Genomic DNA, 19395 nt, shown 5'->3' on the forward strand with positions numbered 1-19395 from the left:
CAGTCATGGTCCCGGGCCTAACATTCCCTGGCCCCCATAAAGGACTAAAAAATAATTGGATACTAAAATGTCTACCACTCGTACGAGGGAATGTGCAGACTAAGGATAGATGGGGCATGAGTGTATGGAGGCTAAAATGTGGTGACCACATAACAGTGTTTAGCCCACTGGGTTATCTTCAGTTCATGCATTATGCTTTTCCGAGATGACGAGTAAACATCCTCCCCACAAAAAGACAAAAAGTAGGGGAATGTAGTAAGACGAGGCCCTGAGACACAAACCTTTGGTATTAGAGGCCCAGTATGAGGCCAGAGGCCTGAACTGAAATAATGGTCAAGACACAGCTAACGTAAAGCAAAGTTAGGCTGTGAGCCAGAGGCAGGCCCTGCTCACCTGTTTGTACCTGTGTATAAGAATGCATCCCTAAGTGGACGTCTTTGTCTGGCCTAGAGGGCAGTGGAGAGTCCCGCCACCGATTGAGTTGGTCCATTGTCAGGGGGCACATATTTGTAGTATGTCCTGTACAGACTGCAGGGAACTATTACTGTGCTTCGTTTGACAATAAACCTGGCCGGGTGCCTTCGTATCTTATCGGAGTCTGTGGTCACTGGGAGTTCTCTCAGGGTCTGCTGTGTCAGCGATCTGCAGCACACAGAGGGAACACACGAACGTAGCCAACTGGTATCAACATCGAACAAAGCAGAGCACCACACCGGTGGCGTCTGATGACAATGGGATGTTAAAGAAGACATAAGGCTGTTGTTGTGCTCGACTTCCCATTAGCAGAGTTTGTAGTTCAGAGCACATGGCAGGAAGGGGATGAAAAACCCCATACAGAAGGAACTGATTACCTGTATGCTGCCTGGACTTTGGGGGGCAGTTTCTAGGCATTAGCAAGAGATCCCCAGCTGCTTAGCCTGTGTTAGTCCTAAAGAATATGTAGAGCTTGCTTATTATAGAAGTTTCTATTACCTTTGAAATTTAAGACTGTAACTCGTCTGCAACTATATGATTACCTGCTTTAACTTCGTAAACAACTCTCATTTCCTTTTAAATAAAACATAACACAGGTTATTACAGGACTGGCTACAAGTATTGTCTTTGTTGTGAGATTCAGTTGACCTAAGGAAGTGACTGGTCCTTTGGGACTGGCAGTAACCTGAACATTGCTGTGATTCGAGGTGTAAGGCAGTGGTTTCTCAACCAGGGGACTGGGACCCCTGGGTGGCCACGAGCAGGTTTCAGTGGGGCTGCCAAGCAAGGCCAGCATTAGACTCGCCGAGGCCCAGGGCAGAAAGCTGAAGTCCCAGTGCATGGGGCTGAAGTCTGGGGCACTGAGCCCCACCACCCGGGACTGAAGCCAAAGCCTAAGCAACGTATGGGGCATGGGGCCCCAGGCAGTCGCCCTGCTTGCTACCCCCTAACGCCAGCCCTGGCTTTTATATGCAGAAAACCAGTTATTGTGGCCCACATGGGCCGTCGAGTTTTTATAGCATGTTGGGGAAACCTCAGAAAGAAAAAGGTTGAGAACCCCTGGAGTAAGGGACCATCTGTCACAAAGGTCTGAGCTCACCTGCGTGGTGAGATACATGGCATGACCCAAGGGAACTGTCTGTGATTCCATGTTAATGCTGTCACTGTGCCGGAAGTGTTTACACTTCATATTTGCTTGGTGAAATCTCCATACAGACCTCACAACCAATTTGGGGTTTGTTCCCTGCTTCTTACCAGTCTGCCTGAGGCTGGTGCTCCTGTTCTCGAGTCACTGAAGACAGCGTTACAGAGACTTATGGCCATAACGCCACCAGCAGCAATTTGTAGGAATCAAAGCAGGCTTTACAGTGACACAGTGTGGGCCAAATGGTCTATGGACTCCACCAAGCCCCAGTTCTCCTCCAGGGCACATCAGCATCCTGACAACCTTCTAGGAGGGTCAAGGCTGCAACTCGTTCAGTGATGATGGATCTCCAGCAAAGCATCACCCGCACCCCATAACCTGCCTTATCTCCTGAGACACAGGTAAGACATAGAGGTACACAACGGATCCAGGGGGAGAGGCAGGGAAAGGGATAACAAAACACACCTTCTGGGGGTCACCCCTCAGGAAGTGAAGGTGACAGGCATTGTGGTGGCAGTATAGGGCAAGAGGAGGGAGTGGGAGCAGGAGGGAGCAGCACCCTCAAAGGCAATGCTGCCAGTGGGTTACCCCAGCACATCAGGCATGGGGCTGATAGGGGGCCATTCCCTGGGTCTGGGAGCCTGTGAAGGGCTATATAAACCCCACGCTGGCATAGAAGGGGTTAAACTGCTGCTTTAGTCCGGACTGGCCCAGCCCCTGCACACCTGCAAACCATGCCAGGACTGGAGCAGGAGTTAACAGGAGAGACCCACAGGGGGGAAACACCGGGAAGGGAACAGTCTGTGGAGCATCTCCATCCCCCAAGAGAGGGCTGGCAGCATTTGGGGCTCTGGCCTTCATCGAGGGAGGGTGGGGATCCTTAGAGGTCAAAGGGAGAGTGGGCTGAAACTTGCACTGGAGACCCAGTAAACTCTGAAGGCAACTGAGGGCCCCCAGAAGTAAGAGAGGCCCATATCCTGATGGGAGCTGTCCACAGTTTCTCCCCCACACTCTCTATTCCTTTATTTACCCTTGTCTGCCAACAGTCGGCTCTTGTGCTGTTTCACCTGGTGCCCCAAGGCCTCAGCCAGAGGGTTGAGCCCTGATACACTAGAAGGACGTGCCCCTGTAGCACCCCAGGGTCAGGGGGCAATTGGCCTCTCAGAGGTGCACCCCAGAAGGCCTGAGGCCCAGCAGTTGGGCACCAGTTTGATGGGCTGGATGGACTCTCACTGGGGGCTGCCAGAAGCCTGGAACATGGAGTAGATCCAGGTTGGCCTGGGCAACAGGAAGCGGGGCAGCATCCCAGACAGCACACCAAGAAGGGAAATGAAGAGGGGGAACGAGGGACACTGCAGTGAACTCAGCACCCGTCCTGAAGGCCATTGGCAGAAAGTTGTCCTCTCTCTGGCCTATGGGAGTCAGACAGTGACACAGAGATCCCATGGCAAAGGGTCACTTGGTCTTTGCCAGCTGTTCTCACCTGAGACCTGACAAACCCATCACACCAAACATCTTTTAGAGGATATTTACCTACAGGAGAGATCATGTGAGGCTGTGACAAAGTTGGGTTTCTTCATCTTGTTATGTTGCATGCGAGTCTTACTGTCCTATACGAATACTGTGTGTACCTCAGTTTCCCAGTGTGCTGCACCAATACTTTGGCGGTGGGAACTGGGTGCGTGATTTTTGCTGAGGCCTTTGGGGCAAATGAAGCTTCCCAGCTGCCTGCACTTATGTAACCTGAGACCCAGGAGAGGGGTGCGACCAGGTGACACCTTTAGCTTGGGAAGTCAGACAAGGAGACAGAGAAGGAGCAACGGGGGGTGTCGGAGGTCAGGTCGCTGGAAGTGGAAAGTCTGCGTGGGGGAGACTGGAAGAGGAGGAGTCCAGGGCATCTGGCTCAGGACTCCCAAGATGGACTTGGCTGAAAGTCACTGAATTCTGTGATAGCAAACTCTGTTCTACGCTGTGTTCCTGTCGCCTAATAAACCTTCTGTTTTACCGTCTGGCTGACTGCAGAGTTGGGGTGCAGGGCTCTCTGGCTTCCTCAGGAGCCCCATCCGGGGGAACTCACTGCAGGAAGCACATAGGTGGATGGGGTGTACAACTGATAAATGAAATTGTTTTTAATTGTTCACTTTATTAATGTAACTTCTGTTCACCATTCACTACACTTGCCTACACTGTAACTTCTGTTCCATATTGTCATTCAAACCCCATTTTAAAACACTCACTCCATTTTGTAAAAGCGTCCTCCAGCCTTCATTTTTGCAAACCCTGCTGTAATCTTATTAGTTTAGTTTAGATGTGTGAATGAGGTATGTATGAATGACGGAATCAACCTCCAGCCCCAGCCTGTCCTGATGAGATAAAGTTCAAATACCAAGGGCTGAAGACCTAGACAACAGCCCTAAACAAAGTAAGAAGCATCCACCCTAAAAAGAAAAGGACAACAGAAGGAAGATCAAAGTCAGGTTCAAGGCTGAAAGTCAAGCCTGCAATTGATGGGTGATCAATCTAAACCCAGAGGCAGCGTGACACAGCAAGAACTATAGACTTTGAATCCAAACTAAAAGCCTATAAAAAAAGAAGGGTGAGATGAGAGACTCTGGGTAACATTCTGCTGCCAACATGGAAGAACATCGGTGCCTGCCCAACAGAGATCCAGCTCGGCCTTGTGCCTGGCTTTCCCGGCCAGTTAGCTGCCACAAGCTATGAACTCAAGCTGCAAAATGAAGCCACGAACTTAAGCTATCTTCGGGACTGGTAACTATGCAGCAGCTGCAGAACACTTGATGAATATGTGTGTGTGTGTGTGTGTGTGTGTGTGTGTGTGTAAGAATTAAGATATTAGTTATTAGTCATAAATCAAATTGTTATCATAATAAATGTGGCATCTTTGTCTTGTCCCCTTTAATAAGATCCTGCTGGTTTTTACTGGTTTAATATAATTGGTATAACAGGGGAAGCGGAATGCTCCGAGGTCAGACCCAGGAAGGTCGAACCTGTGTAAGCTTCTGCCCTGGAGACAGTACGCTCAGAGACAGGCAGCTCCCCCAGAGTCCTGACTGGCTTCATACAGAGTAGTTCCAGAGCACTGACTCAATGACTCTGTGACAGAGGCATCTACAAAAAGCTCATAACTGGTCAAGACTCATAATGACTAAGAGATCAACGTATGGGGTATATGTAAGGAACAAAGGATTTATATTGAAAATCTATTTTATGGTCTTGGAATGGAAATCAATCACTGAGAGGTAATGGGCCCCAGGATTGGCCCATCCACCCAAAAGGGAGTCATCACCAATGTTCCCTCTAATTTTTTCCATCCATATGCAGAATGAATGTTATATGCTCCACCAATATTGAGGTCCTGTGTGGATGTGCGCCACCAGTACAAACAAAACCCTAGATATAATACACATTTTTAAACAGTTCATAGGAATGGAAGAAGAAGAAAGAATATTAAAACAAGGGATAATTAATAAGGTGCACTGCTTAAGATGTGTATTTAACATGAAATCAAATAAAAAAGAAAATTAACACTGCGCTTGGCGTACATGTATCCTTTCTAACAACTCAAGCTAGTAAACACACCAAAATGTGGCATACTGAAAACAGCTATAGAAATAAAACACAGTCATGGGCATTAAGTGAAAGCATTAAAAATATGCACCAGAGACCCAATTTAATAACCTACTCCTACCATAGAACACTAAATCTTCAGGGAAAGCTGCTCTCGAAAAAACAAAGCATCTGCCAAAACACTAGCATGCAGTAAACTTCTGCAGTTCACAAAACTATCCCCCTTGCACGCATATTATCTGCACACACTGCTCAGCTTTAAGATGCTAAACAAATCTATGAGTCAACTAGAAATAGTCATGCTCTCATTGCAAATATTAATACAATATTTTCTGATACTGGAAAGGAGAGGTAAAAGTATTCACTCAGGCTCATACCATTTCTATGGGATGTCAATGCTTAATTTGATGAATACTTCACACAAATGGAACAGTAAAAATAAGTAATAAAGCAACACAGCAAACAAAACCACAAATAAACAAGTGACAACACTGAAAATAGGAAGGGAAGTAAAACATCAACTGGTTGTTACGGGTATTTTAAATGAGTGATTAAGACTCAGGCTGTGCGAGTGCAACAGAGCCCTGTAGAAACAGACGAAGGTCTCCTGTTTTGTGTGTGTGCGCGCATGCGCGTGTCCACTCGAAAAGTACAAGCCCTGGAGCACATTGACACATGGCTTTGGAGTTGGCAGACAGATCCCTGCTTCAAAGAGCTTGCAAATAAGGTCTTCATCCCACAAAACACTTAACACCACACCTAGTGCTTGCTACTTCTGAGTCAATGGGAGTACTCTGAAGGGTCGGAACTATACCATGAGCTCACAGCCCCGTCGCCCAGAGCATTGCATGGGCTGCGTGGCACGCTGACGCTGCAGGAACGGAGGGAGAAACAACAGGGGAGGGGCCGTAGTTTGCCCACCTCTGCATTAGGGTCTATTTGTATAACTGTTTGCAAGATTTCATTGGCTATTGTGAACCTGCAGCCTTCTATTTTGAAATTACTAAATACAATCCAGCGCACTACTCCTGAAAGACTGCAAGTCCTAGCTGGTGACATGCACCCTAGAGAGCAAACAGCTGATGAGACCTTTCACCCTAAAAATTACTTTTGGCTCTTTGACATTGCTTTGTCCACCCCACCAGAAAATGCTATAGGTAACCAGATACTTACAGCAAACCTTCACTAGATACAGTTCTACCAGCTCTGTGCCAACATTCAAATGGTTCTGTTTGTTTATCTTTCATTCAGCTTTGCAATTCTTAGATCCCATTTAAAAACTGGAACTGAAATAACCAAAGCAAGTTAAGAAGGGAGCGGCATCGGGCACAGGTGGGGATAAAACAATAAAGGGAAAGAACTGACTATGCAAAAAGGAAAATCTTAAACTATCAGAGCCCCAGACCCCCACTCTACTGAACCCACCCCAGCCAGGCATATCAGGCTGGGCCCTGAAAAATCATCCAGCCCGTCTGGCAGTGAATGCTGCGTGTTCCAGGCAGAGCTACGGTATGTGCGTCTGCTCTGCGGACATGCTGCTTTGGTACGGAAGGCACCACGGTCACACGGAGCAGAGACATGGACTCGTACATAACACAATCCCAGATACACCTCCAATGCCGCATCCCCCCTCACCTCCACACTGTCTGCCATCCCCTCCCCTACCTCCACATGGCCATTCTCAGCCTACTGCTAACAGTTCCTTCCAGCCTTCAGCACTATAAATAAATAAAACATGGTGTTACAAAAGGTAGATCGTGCCAAGGAAACCTGCTCCCCTTCCATGAGAAGGTGACTAATTTTTTGGACAAAGGAAATGCCGTAGCTCTCATCTATCTGGATGTCAGTAAGGCATTTGATACAGTTCCACGTGGGAAACTATTTGTTACAGTGGAGAAGATGGGCATTAAAATGAGAACAGAAAGATCCAGAGCTTTGAAGCTGTGCTCCGGCTCCACTCCAGCTACAGGAAAAAACTTTACCACCACCCTATACCGAAAACCTACCGACCGCTATGCCTACCTTCATGCCTCCAGCTTCCATCCCGGGTACATCACACGATCCATTGTCTATAGCCAAGCACTGAGGTACAACCGCATCTGCTCTAACCCCTCAGACAGAGACCAACACCTACAAAATCTCCACCAAGCATTCTCAAAACTACAATACCCGCAGGAGGAAATAAGGAAACAGATCAGCAGAGCCAGACGTGTACCCAGAAACCTCCTACTGCAAGACAAACCCAAGAAAGAAACCAACAGGACTCCACTGGCCATCACATACAGTCCCCAGCTAAAACCTCTCCAACGCATCATCAGGGACCTACAACCCATCCTGGACAATGATCCCACACTTTCACAGGCCTTGGGTAGCAGGCCAGTCCTTGCCCACAGACAACCTGCCAACCTGAAACATATTCTCACCAGTAACTGCACACCGCACCATAGGAACTCTAGCTCAGGAACCAATCCATGCAACAAACCTCGATGCCAACTCTGCCCACATATCTACACCAGCGACACCATCACAGGACCTAACCAGATCAGCCACACCATCACCGGGTCATTCACCTGCACATCCACCAATGTAATATATACCATCATATGCCAGCAATGCCCCTCTGCTATGTACATCGGCCAAACTGGACAGTCGCTACGGAAAAGGATAAATGGACACAAATCAGATATTAGGAATGGCAATATACAAAAACCTGTAGGAGAACACTTCAACCTCCCTGGCCACACTATAGCAGACCTTAAGGTGGCCATCCTGCAGCAAAAAAACTTCAGGACCAGACTTCAAAGAGAAACTGCTGAGCTTCAGTTCATCTGCAAATTTGACACCATCAGCTCAGGATTAAACAAAGACTGTGAATGGCTCGCCAGTTACAGAACCAGTTTTTCCTCCCTTGGTTTTCACACCTCAACTGCTAGAACAGGGCCTCATCCTCCCTGATTGAACTACCTCATTATCTCTAGCTTGCCTGCATATATATACCTGCACCTGGAAATTTCCACTACATGCATCTGACGAAGTGGGTATTCACCCACGAAAGCTCATGCTCCAAAATGTCTGTTAGTCTATAAGGTGCCACAGGATTCTTTGCTGCTTTTACAGATCCAGACTAACACGGCTGCCCCTCTGATAGAGGAAACAACTTGCAGCTCCACTGCACTTATCATTTGGAAGTGACAGAGGAGGAGACAGACCTGGGTGTATTGGTTGATCACAGGATAATTACGAGCTGCTGATGTGATGTGGCCATGAAATACTGTAGCTTAATGCAGTCCTAGGATGCATCAGGGGAGGTACACCTCTACCTCGATAGAACGCTGTCCTCAGGAGCTAAAAAATCTTACTGCATTATAGGTGAAACCACATTATATCAAACTTACTTTGATCCACCGGAGTGCGCAGCCCCGCTCCCCCGGAGCCCCGCTTTACTGTGTTATATCTGAATTCACGTTATATCAGGTTGCGTTATATTGGGTTAGAGGTGTACTTCCAGTAGACAGAATAAATTGCCTAGGGAGGTTGTGGAATCTCCATCTCTGGAGATATTTAAGAGTAGGTTAGATAAATGTCTATCAGGGATGGTCTAGACAGTATTTGGTCCTACCATGAGGGCAGGGGACTGGACTTGATGACATCTGGAGGTCCCTTCCAGTCCTAGAGTCTATGAGAGGGAAGAGTTACTACTGTTATACAAGGCACTGATGAGACCTCATCTGAAATATAGTGGGCTATTCTGGTCTCTCATGTTTACGAAGGATGATTTCAAAGTGGAACAGCTGCAGAGAAGGGCTACTAGGATGATCTGAGGAATGGAAAGATCTGCTTTATGAGAGGAGACTTAAAGAGCTTGGCTTGTTTAGCCTAACCAAAAGAAGGCTAAGGGGAGATAGGATTGCTCTCTATCCGTACATCAGAAGGATAAATACCAGGAAAAGAGAGAAGCTATTTAAGTTAAGCACCAATTTTGGCGCTAGAACAAATGAATATTGGCCATCGATAAGTTTTGGCTTGACATTAGGCGAAGGTTTCTAACCATCAGAGTGAAGTTTTGGAACAGCCTCCCAAGGGAAGCAGTGGGGGCAAAAAACTGAACTGGCTTCAAGACTGAACTTGATACCTTTACGGAGGGGATGGCATGATGGGGCTACCTACAGTGGCATGCAGTTGCTCTGCAACTGCTAGCAACAAAGATCTCCAAACGCCGGTGATGGGACACTACATGGGGAGGGCTCTGAATTACTACAGAAAATTATTTCCCAGGTGTCTGGCTGCTGGGTCTTGCTCACATGCTCAGGGTCTAACTGATTGCCATATTTGGGGATGGGAAGGGATTTTGCCCAGACTCAAATTGGCAGAGATCCTGGGGTATTGGGGTTTTTGCCTTCCTCTGCAGCATGGGGCATGGCCTGGGTCACTTGCAGGTTTAAACTAGTGGAAATGGTGGATTTTTTTGTTATTTGAAGTCTTTAAAAAAGTTATTGGAGGACTTCATTAACTCAGCCAGTGATCGGGGTCTATTACAGGAGCGGGTGAGTGAGGTTCTGTGGCCTGTGATGTGTGGGAGGTCAGACTAGATGATCATGATGGGCCCTTCTGGCCTTGAAGTCTGAGTCTATACACTGTGCTCTGCGTTGAACAGACACTGATAGAGATCAGGGCCCCATCATGCTGTGTATGGCAGAGAACTGACTGAGATCAGCACCCCCACTGTGCTGGGCACTGCACACACAGAGATGGACAGTCAATCCCCCAAAGAGATCACAAGCCAAGTAGACAATAGGCAGGAGGAAAACAGAGAGGGGCTGTGACTTCCCCAAGGTCACCAAGCAGGTCAGTGACAGAGCCAAGAACATACCCCATTAACGCCAGAGCCACATCACCCACAGCTTGGAAAGGTCATCAGACTCCATTGTATTAGGCTGCAGGAAGAGGTGGTTTGTCCATGGATGCACAGACTGTCTTGGCAGGGCAGCTCAGCTGCAGTCCCTGCACACAGCTGGGTGTGTGTGTCATGGGTCAGGAGAAGTCAGTGTCCAATCTTGTGAGATTGTGCTCCTGGCTCATACCTCCAGCACTCTCTGCTGCCCCTCCCTTACCAGCTGCACTATTCAGCCAGCCCCAGGTCTCTGTGAAGTCACTGTCTTCCCACACCCCAAACTGGGACATGGGGCACCAGTACCAGAGTGCGCTAGTGTAAATTCTGTCTATACGAAGGGTTTGCACCAGTGCCTAAAACACCAGTGTGGCAGAGACCTTCAGTGCCCAAAACAGCAGTATGGAGGCACTAGAACTGGGATCTAGTTCTAGCTCTATCATGGACAGCCTGGGTGACCTTGGACACATCAGTGTTTCTCCTCACAACTTTAGTCTCTTTACCCAGCTGCGCACTCACTGGGGTCTCCTCTCTCTCCAGAGCTGCTCACCACTAAAATCTGGGTGGATGTCACCAGAGCTGAGCTAGTAAGACTATTCCAGAGCTGAACAAGGGGGGAGTCTCTTTCCCTGGAAGTTTTTAAGAACTGGTAGGACAAACCTCTGTCAGAGATAATCAACATATACTTGGTCCTGCCTCAACAGAGAGAGCTGGACTTGATGACATCTTGAGGTCCTGTCCAGCTCTACATTTCTATGATGCTATGAAATATATACGTATAAAACGCAACATATAGAGTAAAACCCACCACAACATAATGTCAGGAAACTCAGGGAAAAAAAACGAAACAACAAAAACCACAGCATAAAGTGACAATACAAAGGAAAAGAAAACAACACAATGCAAACTAACACACCCTACGACAAAATTACACAATGAAAAAGAGCTCAACTCAAACCAACACAACACAAACACCAAACATGCTGAGGCAAAACAATGCACCATAAAACTTCAACACAACATAGTGCAATCCCAGTTCCAAATGGCACCATGCAAAACAGCTCAGTGTAGAACAGGGCACAGCACAAAAGAGAATTATTTCAGTGTAGGCCTGGAAGGGATCTTGAGAGGTCGTCTACTCCAGCCCTCTGTGATGAGTCAGGACCAAGTATCCCTAGACATTCCCAGACTGGTGTCTCTCTAACCTGGTCTTAAAAACCTCCAGTGAAGGAAATTCCACAGCCTCCCTTGGAAGCCAATGCAAGGCAAACACAGAGGAAAACAACGCTGCACACACACACGCTGGGCTTGGGGTTAAGGGGAGACACAAGAATTCAAACAATCTGGGTTCAGTTCCCAGTTTTGCCCCAGATTCTCCATGCAAACTTGAGCAAATCACTTCAGCTCTCTGAGCTTCAGTTTCCCCATCTGTAAAATGGAGAGTCGCCTCCCACCATTGGCTTATTTAGCCTTTGAGCTTTTGGGGGCAAGGCCTGTCCCTGTGGGCATGTCTACAGTGCAGTCAGACACGGGTGGCTGGCCCGTGCCCGCTGACTTGGGCTCACACAGCTCAGGCTGTGGGGCTGTTGAATTGTGGTGTCGACATTCTGGCTTGGGCTGCAAGGATTCTTTGCTGCTTTTGCAGATCCAGACTAACACGGCTACCCCTCTGATACTTGACACCATGCAAGGCACTGCATTTAGCCGTATGGAGTGGAAATCCATCAACTTCATGAAGAAACTTGCACAAATACAGACAGATATCATCTTCCTTTCCAAATGCAAATGGAGGGACGTCATACCAAATGGACTAAAGGTAAAAAATCCACTGCTATCTACATACTACACAGACCAGAGTGAGAGATTATGCCATACTCTATCCAAGAAACTGAGGGACCACCTGATCAGCATCCTATAAAGCAAACAGGAAAACATCAAAAAAGAGCTCTCCAACCTGGAGACTCTCATAAATAACCAAACTTCCATACAAATGGACTTCACTAAAATAAGACAGGAGATATACATTACTCACTTCACCTCTCTACAAAGGAAAAAGGACTGTAAGCTGTCTAAACTCCTACCTGCCACATGGGGCCACAACCGTGGTACCCCCAACCCACCCAGCAATATTGTCAATCTATCCAACTACACACTCAGCCCAGAAGAAAAGTCTGTCCTATCTCAGGGACTCTCCTTCTGCCCTGCCACCCCCACTAACATGATACAGTTCTGCGGCAATCTGGAAGCCTACTTTTGCCATCTCCGACTCAAAGAATACTTTCAGGACAACACTGAACAGCGCACTAATACACAGGTGCCCTCCCACCTACAGCACAAGAAGAAGAACTCCACACGGACTCCTCCTGAGGGTCGAAATGACAGCCTGGACCTCTACATTGAATGCTTCCGCCGACGTGCACAGGCAGAAATTGTTGAAAAACAACATTGCTTGCCTCATAACCTAAGTCGTGCAGAACGCAATGCCGTCCACAGCCTCAGAAACCACCCAGACATTATCATCAAAGAGGCTGACAAGGAGGTGCTGTTGTCATCATGAACAGGTCTGACTACCAAAAGGAGGCCACCAGACAACTCTCCAACACCAAATTCTACAGGCCACTTCCCTCAGATCCCACTGAGGAATACATTAAGAAACTGCAACATCTACTCAGGACACTCCCTACACTAACACTGGAACAAATCAACATACCCTTAGAGCCCCGACCAGGGTTATTCTATCTACTACCCAAGATCCACATACCCGGAAATCCTGGACGCCCCATCATCTCAGGCATTGGCACTCTCACTGAAGGACTGTCTGGATATGTGGACTCTCTACTCAGACCCTATGCCACCGGCACTCCCAGCTATCTCTGTGACACCACTGATTTCCTGAGGAAACTACAATGCATTGGTGACCTTCCAGAAAATACCATCCTAGCCACCATGGATGTAGAGGCTCTCTACACGAACATCCCACACACAGATGGAATACAAGCAGTCAGGAACAGTATTCCTGATGATGCCACAGCACAACTGGTTGCTGAGCTCTGTGCCTTTATCCTCACACACAACTATTTTAAATTTGATGACAACATATATCTCCAGATCAGTGGCACCGCTATGGGCACCCGCATGGCCCCACAATATGCCAATATTTTTATGGCCGATCTTGGAACAACGCTTCCTCGACTCTCGTCCACTCACGCCCCTTCTCTACCTACGCTACATTGATGACATCTTCATCATCTGGACCCATGGGAAGGAGACTCTGGAAAAATTCCACCACGATTTTAACAGCTTCCACCCCACTATCAACCTCAGCCTAAACCAATCTACATGGGAGGTCCACTTCCTAGACACCACGGTGCAAATAAGTGATGGTCACATTACAACCACTCTATACCGAAAACCTACCAACCGCTATGCCTACCTTCATGCCTCCAGCTTCCATCCCAAGCACATCACATGATCCATTGTCTACAGCCAAGCACTGAGGTACAACCGCATCTGCTCTAACCCCTCAGACAGAGACCAACACCTACAAAATCTCCACCAAGCATTCTCAAAACTACAATACCCGCACAAGGAAATAAGGAAACTGATCAACAGAGCCAGATGTGTACCCAGAAACCTCCTACTGCAAGACAAACCCAAGAAAGAAACCAACAGGACTCCACTGGCCATCACATACAGTCCCCAGCTAAAACCTCTCCAACGCATCATCAGGGATCTACAACCCATCCTGGACAATGATCCCACACTTTCACAGGCCTTGGGTGGCAGGCCAGTCCTTGCCCACAGACAACCTGCCAACCTGAAACATATTCTCACTAGAAACTGCACACCGCACCATAGGAACACTAGCTCAGGAACCAATCCATGCAACAAACCTCGATGCCAACTCTGCCCACATATCTACACCAGCGACACCATCACAGGGCCTAACCAGATCAGCCACACCATCACCGGGTCATTCACCTGCACGTCCACCAATGTAATATACGCCATCATATGCCAGCAATGCCCCTCTGCTTTGTACATCGGCCAAACTGGACAGTCGCTACGGAAAAGGATAAACAGACACAAATCAGATATTAGGAATGGCAATATAGAACAACCTGTAGGAGAACACTTCAACCTCCCTGGCCACACTATAGCAGACCTTAAGATGGCCATCCTGCAGCAAAAAAAACTTCAGGACCAAACTTCAAAGAGAAACTGCTGAGCTTCAGTTCATCTGCAAATTTGACACCATCAGCTCAGGATTAAACAAAGACTGTGAATGGCTTGCCAACTACAAAACCAGTTTCTCCTCCCTTGGTTTTCACACCTCAACTGCTAGAACAGGGCCTCATCCTCCCTGATTGAACTACCTCATTACCTCTAGCTTGCCTGCATATATATACCTGCCCCTGGAAATTTCCACTACATGCATCTGACGAAGTGGGTATTCACCCACAAAAGCTCATGCTCCAAAACGTCTGTTAGTCTATAAGGTGCCACACAATTCTTTGCTGCTTTTACAGATCCAGACTAACACGGCTACCCTCTGATACTTGAGCCCAAGGTCTGGCACCCTCCCATCTCACACGGTCCTACAGCCTGGCTCTAGCCTGAGCCCAGATATCTACACTGCAATTAAACAGCCCCTTTGCCTGAGCGCCGTGAGCCTGAGTCAGCTGGCATGGGCCAGTGGGGGGTTTTTAATGGCAGGGTAGAGATGCCCTTGGGGTCTGTTCAGCACCTGTCACAATGGGGACCCTGATCTTGGTCAGTGTCTGTGCAGGAGCCCTGCACAACAGGGGGCCTGATCTCAGTTGAGGGCTCTGCAACTCCCAGCATTACAGGATCCCTGATTTTGTTTGGGGTCCCTGCAGCATCTGGCAAAATGTGGGGGCAGGATCTCTGTCAGGGTTTGTGCAGTGCCCAGTACCGTGGTGGGGCATGATCTTGGTAGGGGTCATTGAAATGCCAGGCCCAACAGGGACACAGATCTTAGTCAAGGTTTCTCAAGTACCCCGAACAACGGAGGCAGCAATTTGGGCCACAGTCCTGCGCTGCCCGGCACAAGAGGGGCCGTGATCTCGATTCAGGTCTCAGTTTTACCTGACACAATGCGGGGCCAGATGTCAGTTGCGGTCTCCTCAGGACCTGTCACAACAGTGGGGTCTGACCTCTGTTGAGGTCTCTGCAGCGCCTGGCAGAACAGGGCCCAGATCTCAATTAGGGTCTCCGCAGTGCCTGGCAGAATAGGGTCCAGATCTCACCTGGGGTCTCTGCAGCTCCAAGAAAAAGAAGGTCCCTGATTTTGTTTGCTGTCTCTGCAGCACCTGGCACAATGGGAGCCTGAGTTCACTTGGTCTTTATGCAGGGCCTGGCACAACAGGGGTCCGGAGCTCAGTCAGGGTCACTGTAGCACCCGGCACAACAAGGTCCCTGCTCTCTGTAGGGGTCTGTGAAGTTCCCGGCACCACCAGGGCCCCAAGCTTGGTCAGGGTTTGTGCAGTGCCCACGAACTGCGGGACCTAATCTCAGGCAAGGCCACGCTCAGTACGATAAGAGCCCTGTTCTCAGTCAGACACCTGGAGAGAAAAGCAGGAAGATTTTCAAGAATTTGGTATCAATATTCCAGAACTGAGGAGAAATTAAATATTTGCCAATATAAGAGAGAAGGACCAACATATGGGGAGTTTTTGTGTTACTATTCAACAGTTCAAGAGCAAAGAGGGGAAATTGGAGGGGATTATACAGGGATATTGAATCAACAACAGAATGGGACGGATTCTTCTTGCCTCACATTCACGTGGCCATCAGGGAGCCCTGGGAAAAGAGTGGGGCTGGAGTCTGAAGGTCACTTTTCATGCCAAAAGTGACCCCCCCAAGAGATCTCTGTGTCTCAGGGCCCCCCCAGCCCAGCCCAGAGGTGTCCCTGTCTCAGGGCCCCCCCAGCCTCTGCCCAGTTCAGAAATCACTCGGGGGAACCATTTCCCACCCGCACAAGGACAAATCCCTGCAGGTGAAAATGGGGGAAACACCCCAAACCTGAGATCTGAACTGGCCATTGGCGAAGGGCAGAGAAAATGGGGCACAATGGGGGGAGGGGAACAGGGAACTTCTCAGGGGTTTGGGGGAGGGGGGGGTCACCCTGGGTGCTGCTCGTTGCTCTCTAGGGAGAAAGGGGGCAGGACGGGAGAGGAGGGGGGTCCCCACGGGGGGGGCAGCGGTAAATCCGAGGGAATCTCAGCCCCCCCCTTTCTCTCCCCGCTCCTCGGGGGTCACCTGCTCTCCCCCCCCCCGGCCATGTCCGGGCTGCACAGACATTTCCCACCCGCCCCTTTCCCAGCCCCCAGCCCGGTCTCACCCCCCCCCGCCCGGCCCCACGCAGGGAGCCCAGTGGGGCCCGGCCCGGTACCTGGAGGCTGCGGCTCCGCAGCGGGCCGGGCACGAAGGGGTTAACAGGTCCCCCCGGCACAGACCCGCCTGCTCCGGCCGGGCCCGCAGCGCCAGGGAGCAGCAGCAGGTGACGCGGCCTCTGCGCATGCGGGACCCCCCCCCCCCTCCCGGCCGATCTGCGCATGCCCAGAGCCCCCACGGCACAAACCCTTCTCCGGCCCCGGGAGAGGCTCCAACGGCCCCGCGCGAGCCAGGCAGAGCCGCAGCGGCCCGCGCGCGTTCGCAGCGCGGCTCGTTCTCTCCCCCAGCGCTCAACGTCACTTCTGCTCCGGGGAGAGCCGGGAACTACATCTCCCAGCCTGCCCCGCGGGCGCTTCCGCCCTCTCCAGCCCAGGTAAGGGAGGGGTTCAGCAGCTGTTACTGCGCATGCTCAGGGCGAGCCCCAGCGGCGTTTGCGGCCGGGGCTGGAGCAGCTGCGGGGGCGGGGCGGGGAGAACAAAGCCCAGAGCTCCTGGGGGCGGGGCAGCTCCTAGGGGCGGGGCTCTGGCATAGCCTGGGGGCGGGGCAGCTGCTGGGGGCGGGGCTCTGGCACAGGCTGGGGGCGGGACAGCTCCTGGGGGCGGGGCTCTGGCACAGGCCGGGGGCGGGACAGCTCCTAGGGGCGGGGCTCGGGCACAGGCCGGGGGCGGGGCAGCTGCTGGGGGCGGGGCTCTGGCACAGACCGGGGGCGGGGCAGCTCCTGGGGGCGGGGCTGTGGCACAGGCTGGGGGGAGGGGCAGCTCCTGGGGGCGGGGCTCTGGCACTGCCTGGGGGAGGGGCAGCTCCTGGGGGCGGGGCTCTGGCACAGCCCGAGGGTGGGGCAGCTCCTGGGGGCGGGGCTCTGGCACAGGCTGGGGGCAGGGTTCTGGCACAGCCTGGGGGCGGGGCAGCTGCTGGGGGCGGGGCTCTGGCACAGCCTGGGGGCGGGGCAGCTGCTGGGGGCGGGGCTCTGGCACAGCCCGGGGGTGGGGCAGCTGCTGGGGGCGGGGCTGTGGCACAGCCCAAGGATGGGGCAGCTCCTGGGGGTGGGGCTGTGGCACAGGGTGGGAGTGGGGCTCTGGCACACGCTGGGGGCGGGGCAGCTGCTGGGGGCGGGGCTGTGGCACAGGACGGGGGCGGGGCAGCTGCTGGGGGCGGGGCTGTGGCACAGCCCAAGAGCGGGGCAGCTCCTGGGGGTGGGGCTGTGGCACAGGCTGGGGGCAGGGTTCTGGCACAGCCCCGGGGGCGGGGCAGCTCCTGGGGGTGGGGTTCTGGCACTGCCCAGGGGCAGGGCAGCTGCTGGGGGCGGGGCTCTGGCACAGGCTGGGGGCGGGGCAGCTCCTGGGGGCGGGGCTGTGGCACAGGCTGGGGGCAGGGTTCTGGCACAGCCCGGGGGCGGGGCAGCTCCTGGGGATGGGGCTCTGGCACTGCCCGGGGGCGGGGCAGCTCCTGGGGGTGGGGCTCTGGCACAGCCTAGACGCTGCTGCTGCCTCCATGGGAGCTGGGCCCGGGCTGAGCCGCTGTTGCTCCCGGGGGGGTGGCAGCTTTCTCCAGCTGGGCCCCACCCCCTGGGCAGCCCCGGGCCGGAGCCCACAGGTGATTAACAAGGGGCTGGGGGAGGCGCCTCTGCACAAGGGGCCACAGATCCCCCCACTCCGCCCTTGGGGCAGCTCTGAGCTGCGTTCACAGCAGTGACCCCTCTGCCCCCAGCTCCAGCCAGGGGCTGCCCCAGGGCCGGGGGGGTAGGAAGGGAGGGTTGAAAAATGAGATGGAGGGAGGGGTCGGACCGTGTGACCTGTGGGGAGATGGCCCTGCTCTGGGCAGGCAGGAGATCGCAGCAGGGGGAGAAGTGCGGGGGGGTAATGACGTTCTCTGTGATTTTGTCACTTCAGTCTCAAATTAATTTGTCCTGAATTCTTCCCCTTTTTCTCTAATGATCAAATACTGGGATAAAATCCAAGCAGATCCTCCCCCCCACCCCGCCCTGCCCTTTTCTCTCCATGTCTTCATTCTCCTCCTTGGATTTTGGCCCATTTTCTCATTCTCAAAGGTGAGTTTAAAATCCTCTCAGCTCTGGGAAGTTTTCACACCTGTTTTATCAGCAGCAAATGGTCCTTGTTTAGGTGGGAAATTGCTGCCCTGAGCCCTTCCCCACACTGGAAGGGGATTAGTGGGTGCAGTTTACGGGGAGCCTGGGAACACGGCTGGCTCTGGGGTGAGACAGGGCGGCCAGTCTCTGCCAGGAACAGGACACAGGAGGGGAAGGGAGAAGTGAGTGTTCTCAGTGGAGTAACCAGTCCCAGTTGCTGCCCCTCACTCCCACCCAGTGCCAGGTTTACAATGGCGCCAGTGGCTTGGACCCTAGTGCACCTCTGGCTCCAGGCCTGTGGGGCCCTGCCTGTCTCCCTGGAGCTGAGCTGCCTAGGACTGGTGCAGAAGCCTGGCCAGTCTCAGCCTGGGGGGGCAATGTGGGGGGCTTGGCTGGGCCCCTCCAGGCTCTTGAAGGAGTCTGGCCGGGGCAGGCCTTGGCCTGGCTGATCACACCATTCCTGAAGGGACAGAGCAATTCCTGGCCCCGGGACCAACCCTGGCTGTACCGCCAACTCAGCCCAGAAGACATGGTCACCTCCCAGCAAGGCTGGTGAATGCGGCCGGAAGGCAGGGTGTGGGGGAGTGGGTCTCTGGGGAGTCTGTGGGCTGGGCTGTGAGGGGGTGGGGAAGATGTGTGTGTTGGGGCAATAGGGATTTGGGGTGCTGGGCAGTTGTGGGACTATGGGCAGGGGTGGTGTTGTGCAGGGCACTGAGCATTTCTGGTGGAGGTCTGGGGGGGCACTGGTCAGAGGGAGTTGGGGGTGTTGGGTGAGTGTCTGTGGTGTGGCATGGGCCA

The 19395-nt window shown here is 51.8% G+C and overlaps 2 protein-coding genes across 3 annotated transcripts in view; both read right to left on the reverse strand.

Moving 5' to 3' along the window:
• Positions 1-16776, reverse strand: part of LOC127039371 (zinc finger protein 883-like) — a 341025-nt gene extending 324249 nt beyond the window's left edge. Inside the window, exon 1 of the mRNA XM_050932960.1 lies at positions 16699-16776. The gene's annotated coding sequence lies outside the window, so the exon portion shown is untranslated. The remainder of the gene's footprint in view (positions 1-16698) is intronic.
• The window catches only part of LOC127039346 (zinc finger protein 883-like), a 205128-nt gene extending 188352 nt beyond the window's left edge, over positions 1-16776 (reverse strand). The window contains exon 1 of one of the 2 annotated variants that reach the window (XM_050932877.1): positions 16699-16776. Coding sequence is in view for 1 of the 2 variants with exons in the window: in XM_050932876.1 (XP_050788833.1) it covers positions 6872-6885 (14 nt within the window). In the remaining variant the exon portion in view is untranslated. Of the gene's footprint in view, positions 1-6871; positions 6962-16698 lie in introns of those variants that run through there. The other variant, XM_050932876.1, reaches the window with a different exon arrangement.
• Positions 16777-19395: the final 2619 nt, after the last annotated feature.

The sequence above is a fragment of the Gopherus flavomarginatus genome, chromosome 23, assembly GCF_025201925.1.
Source record: "Gopherus flavomarginatus isolate rGopFla2 chromosome 23, rGopFla2.mat.asm, whole genome shotgun sequence".
NCBI classification, from domain to species: Eukaryota; Metazoa; Chordata; order Testudines; family Testudinidae; genus Gopherus; species Gopherus flavomarginatus.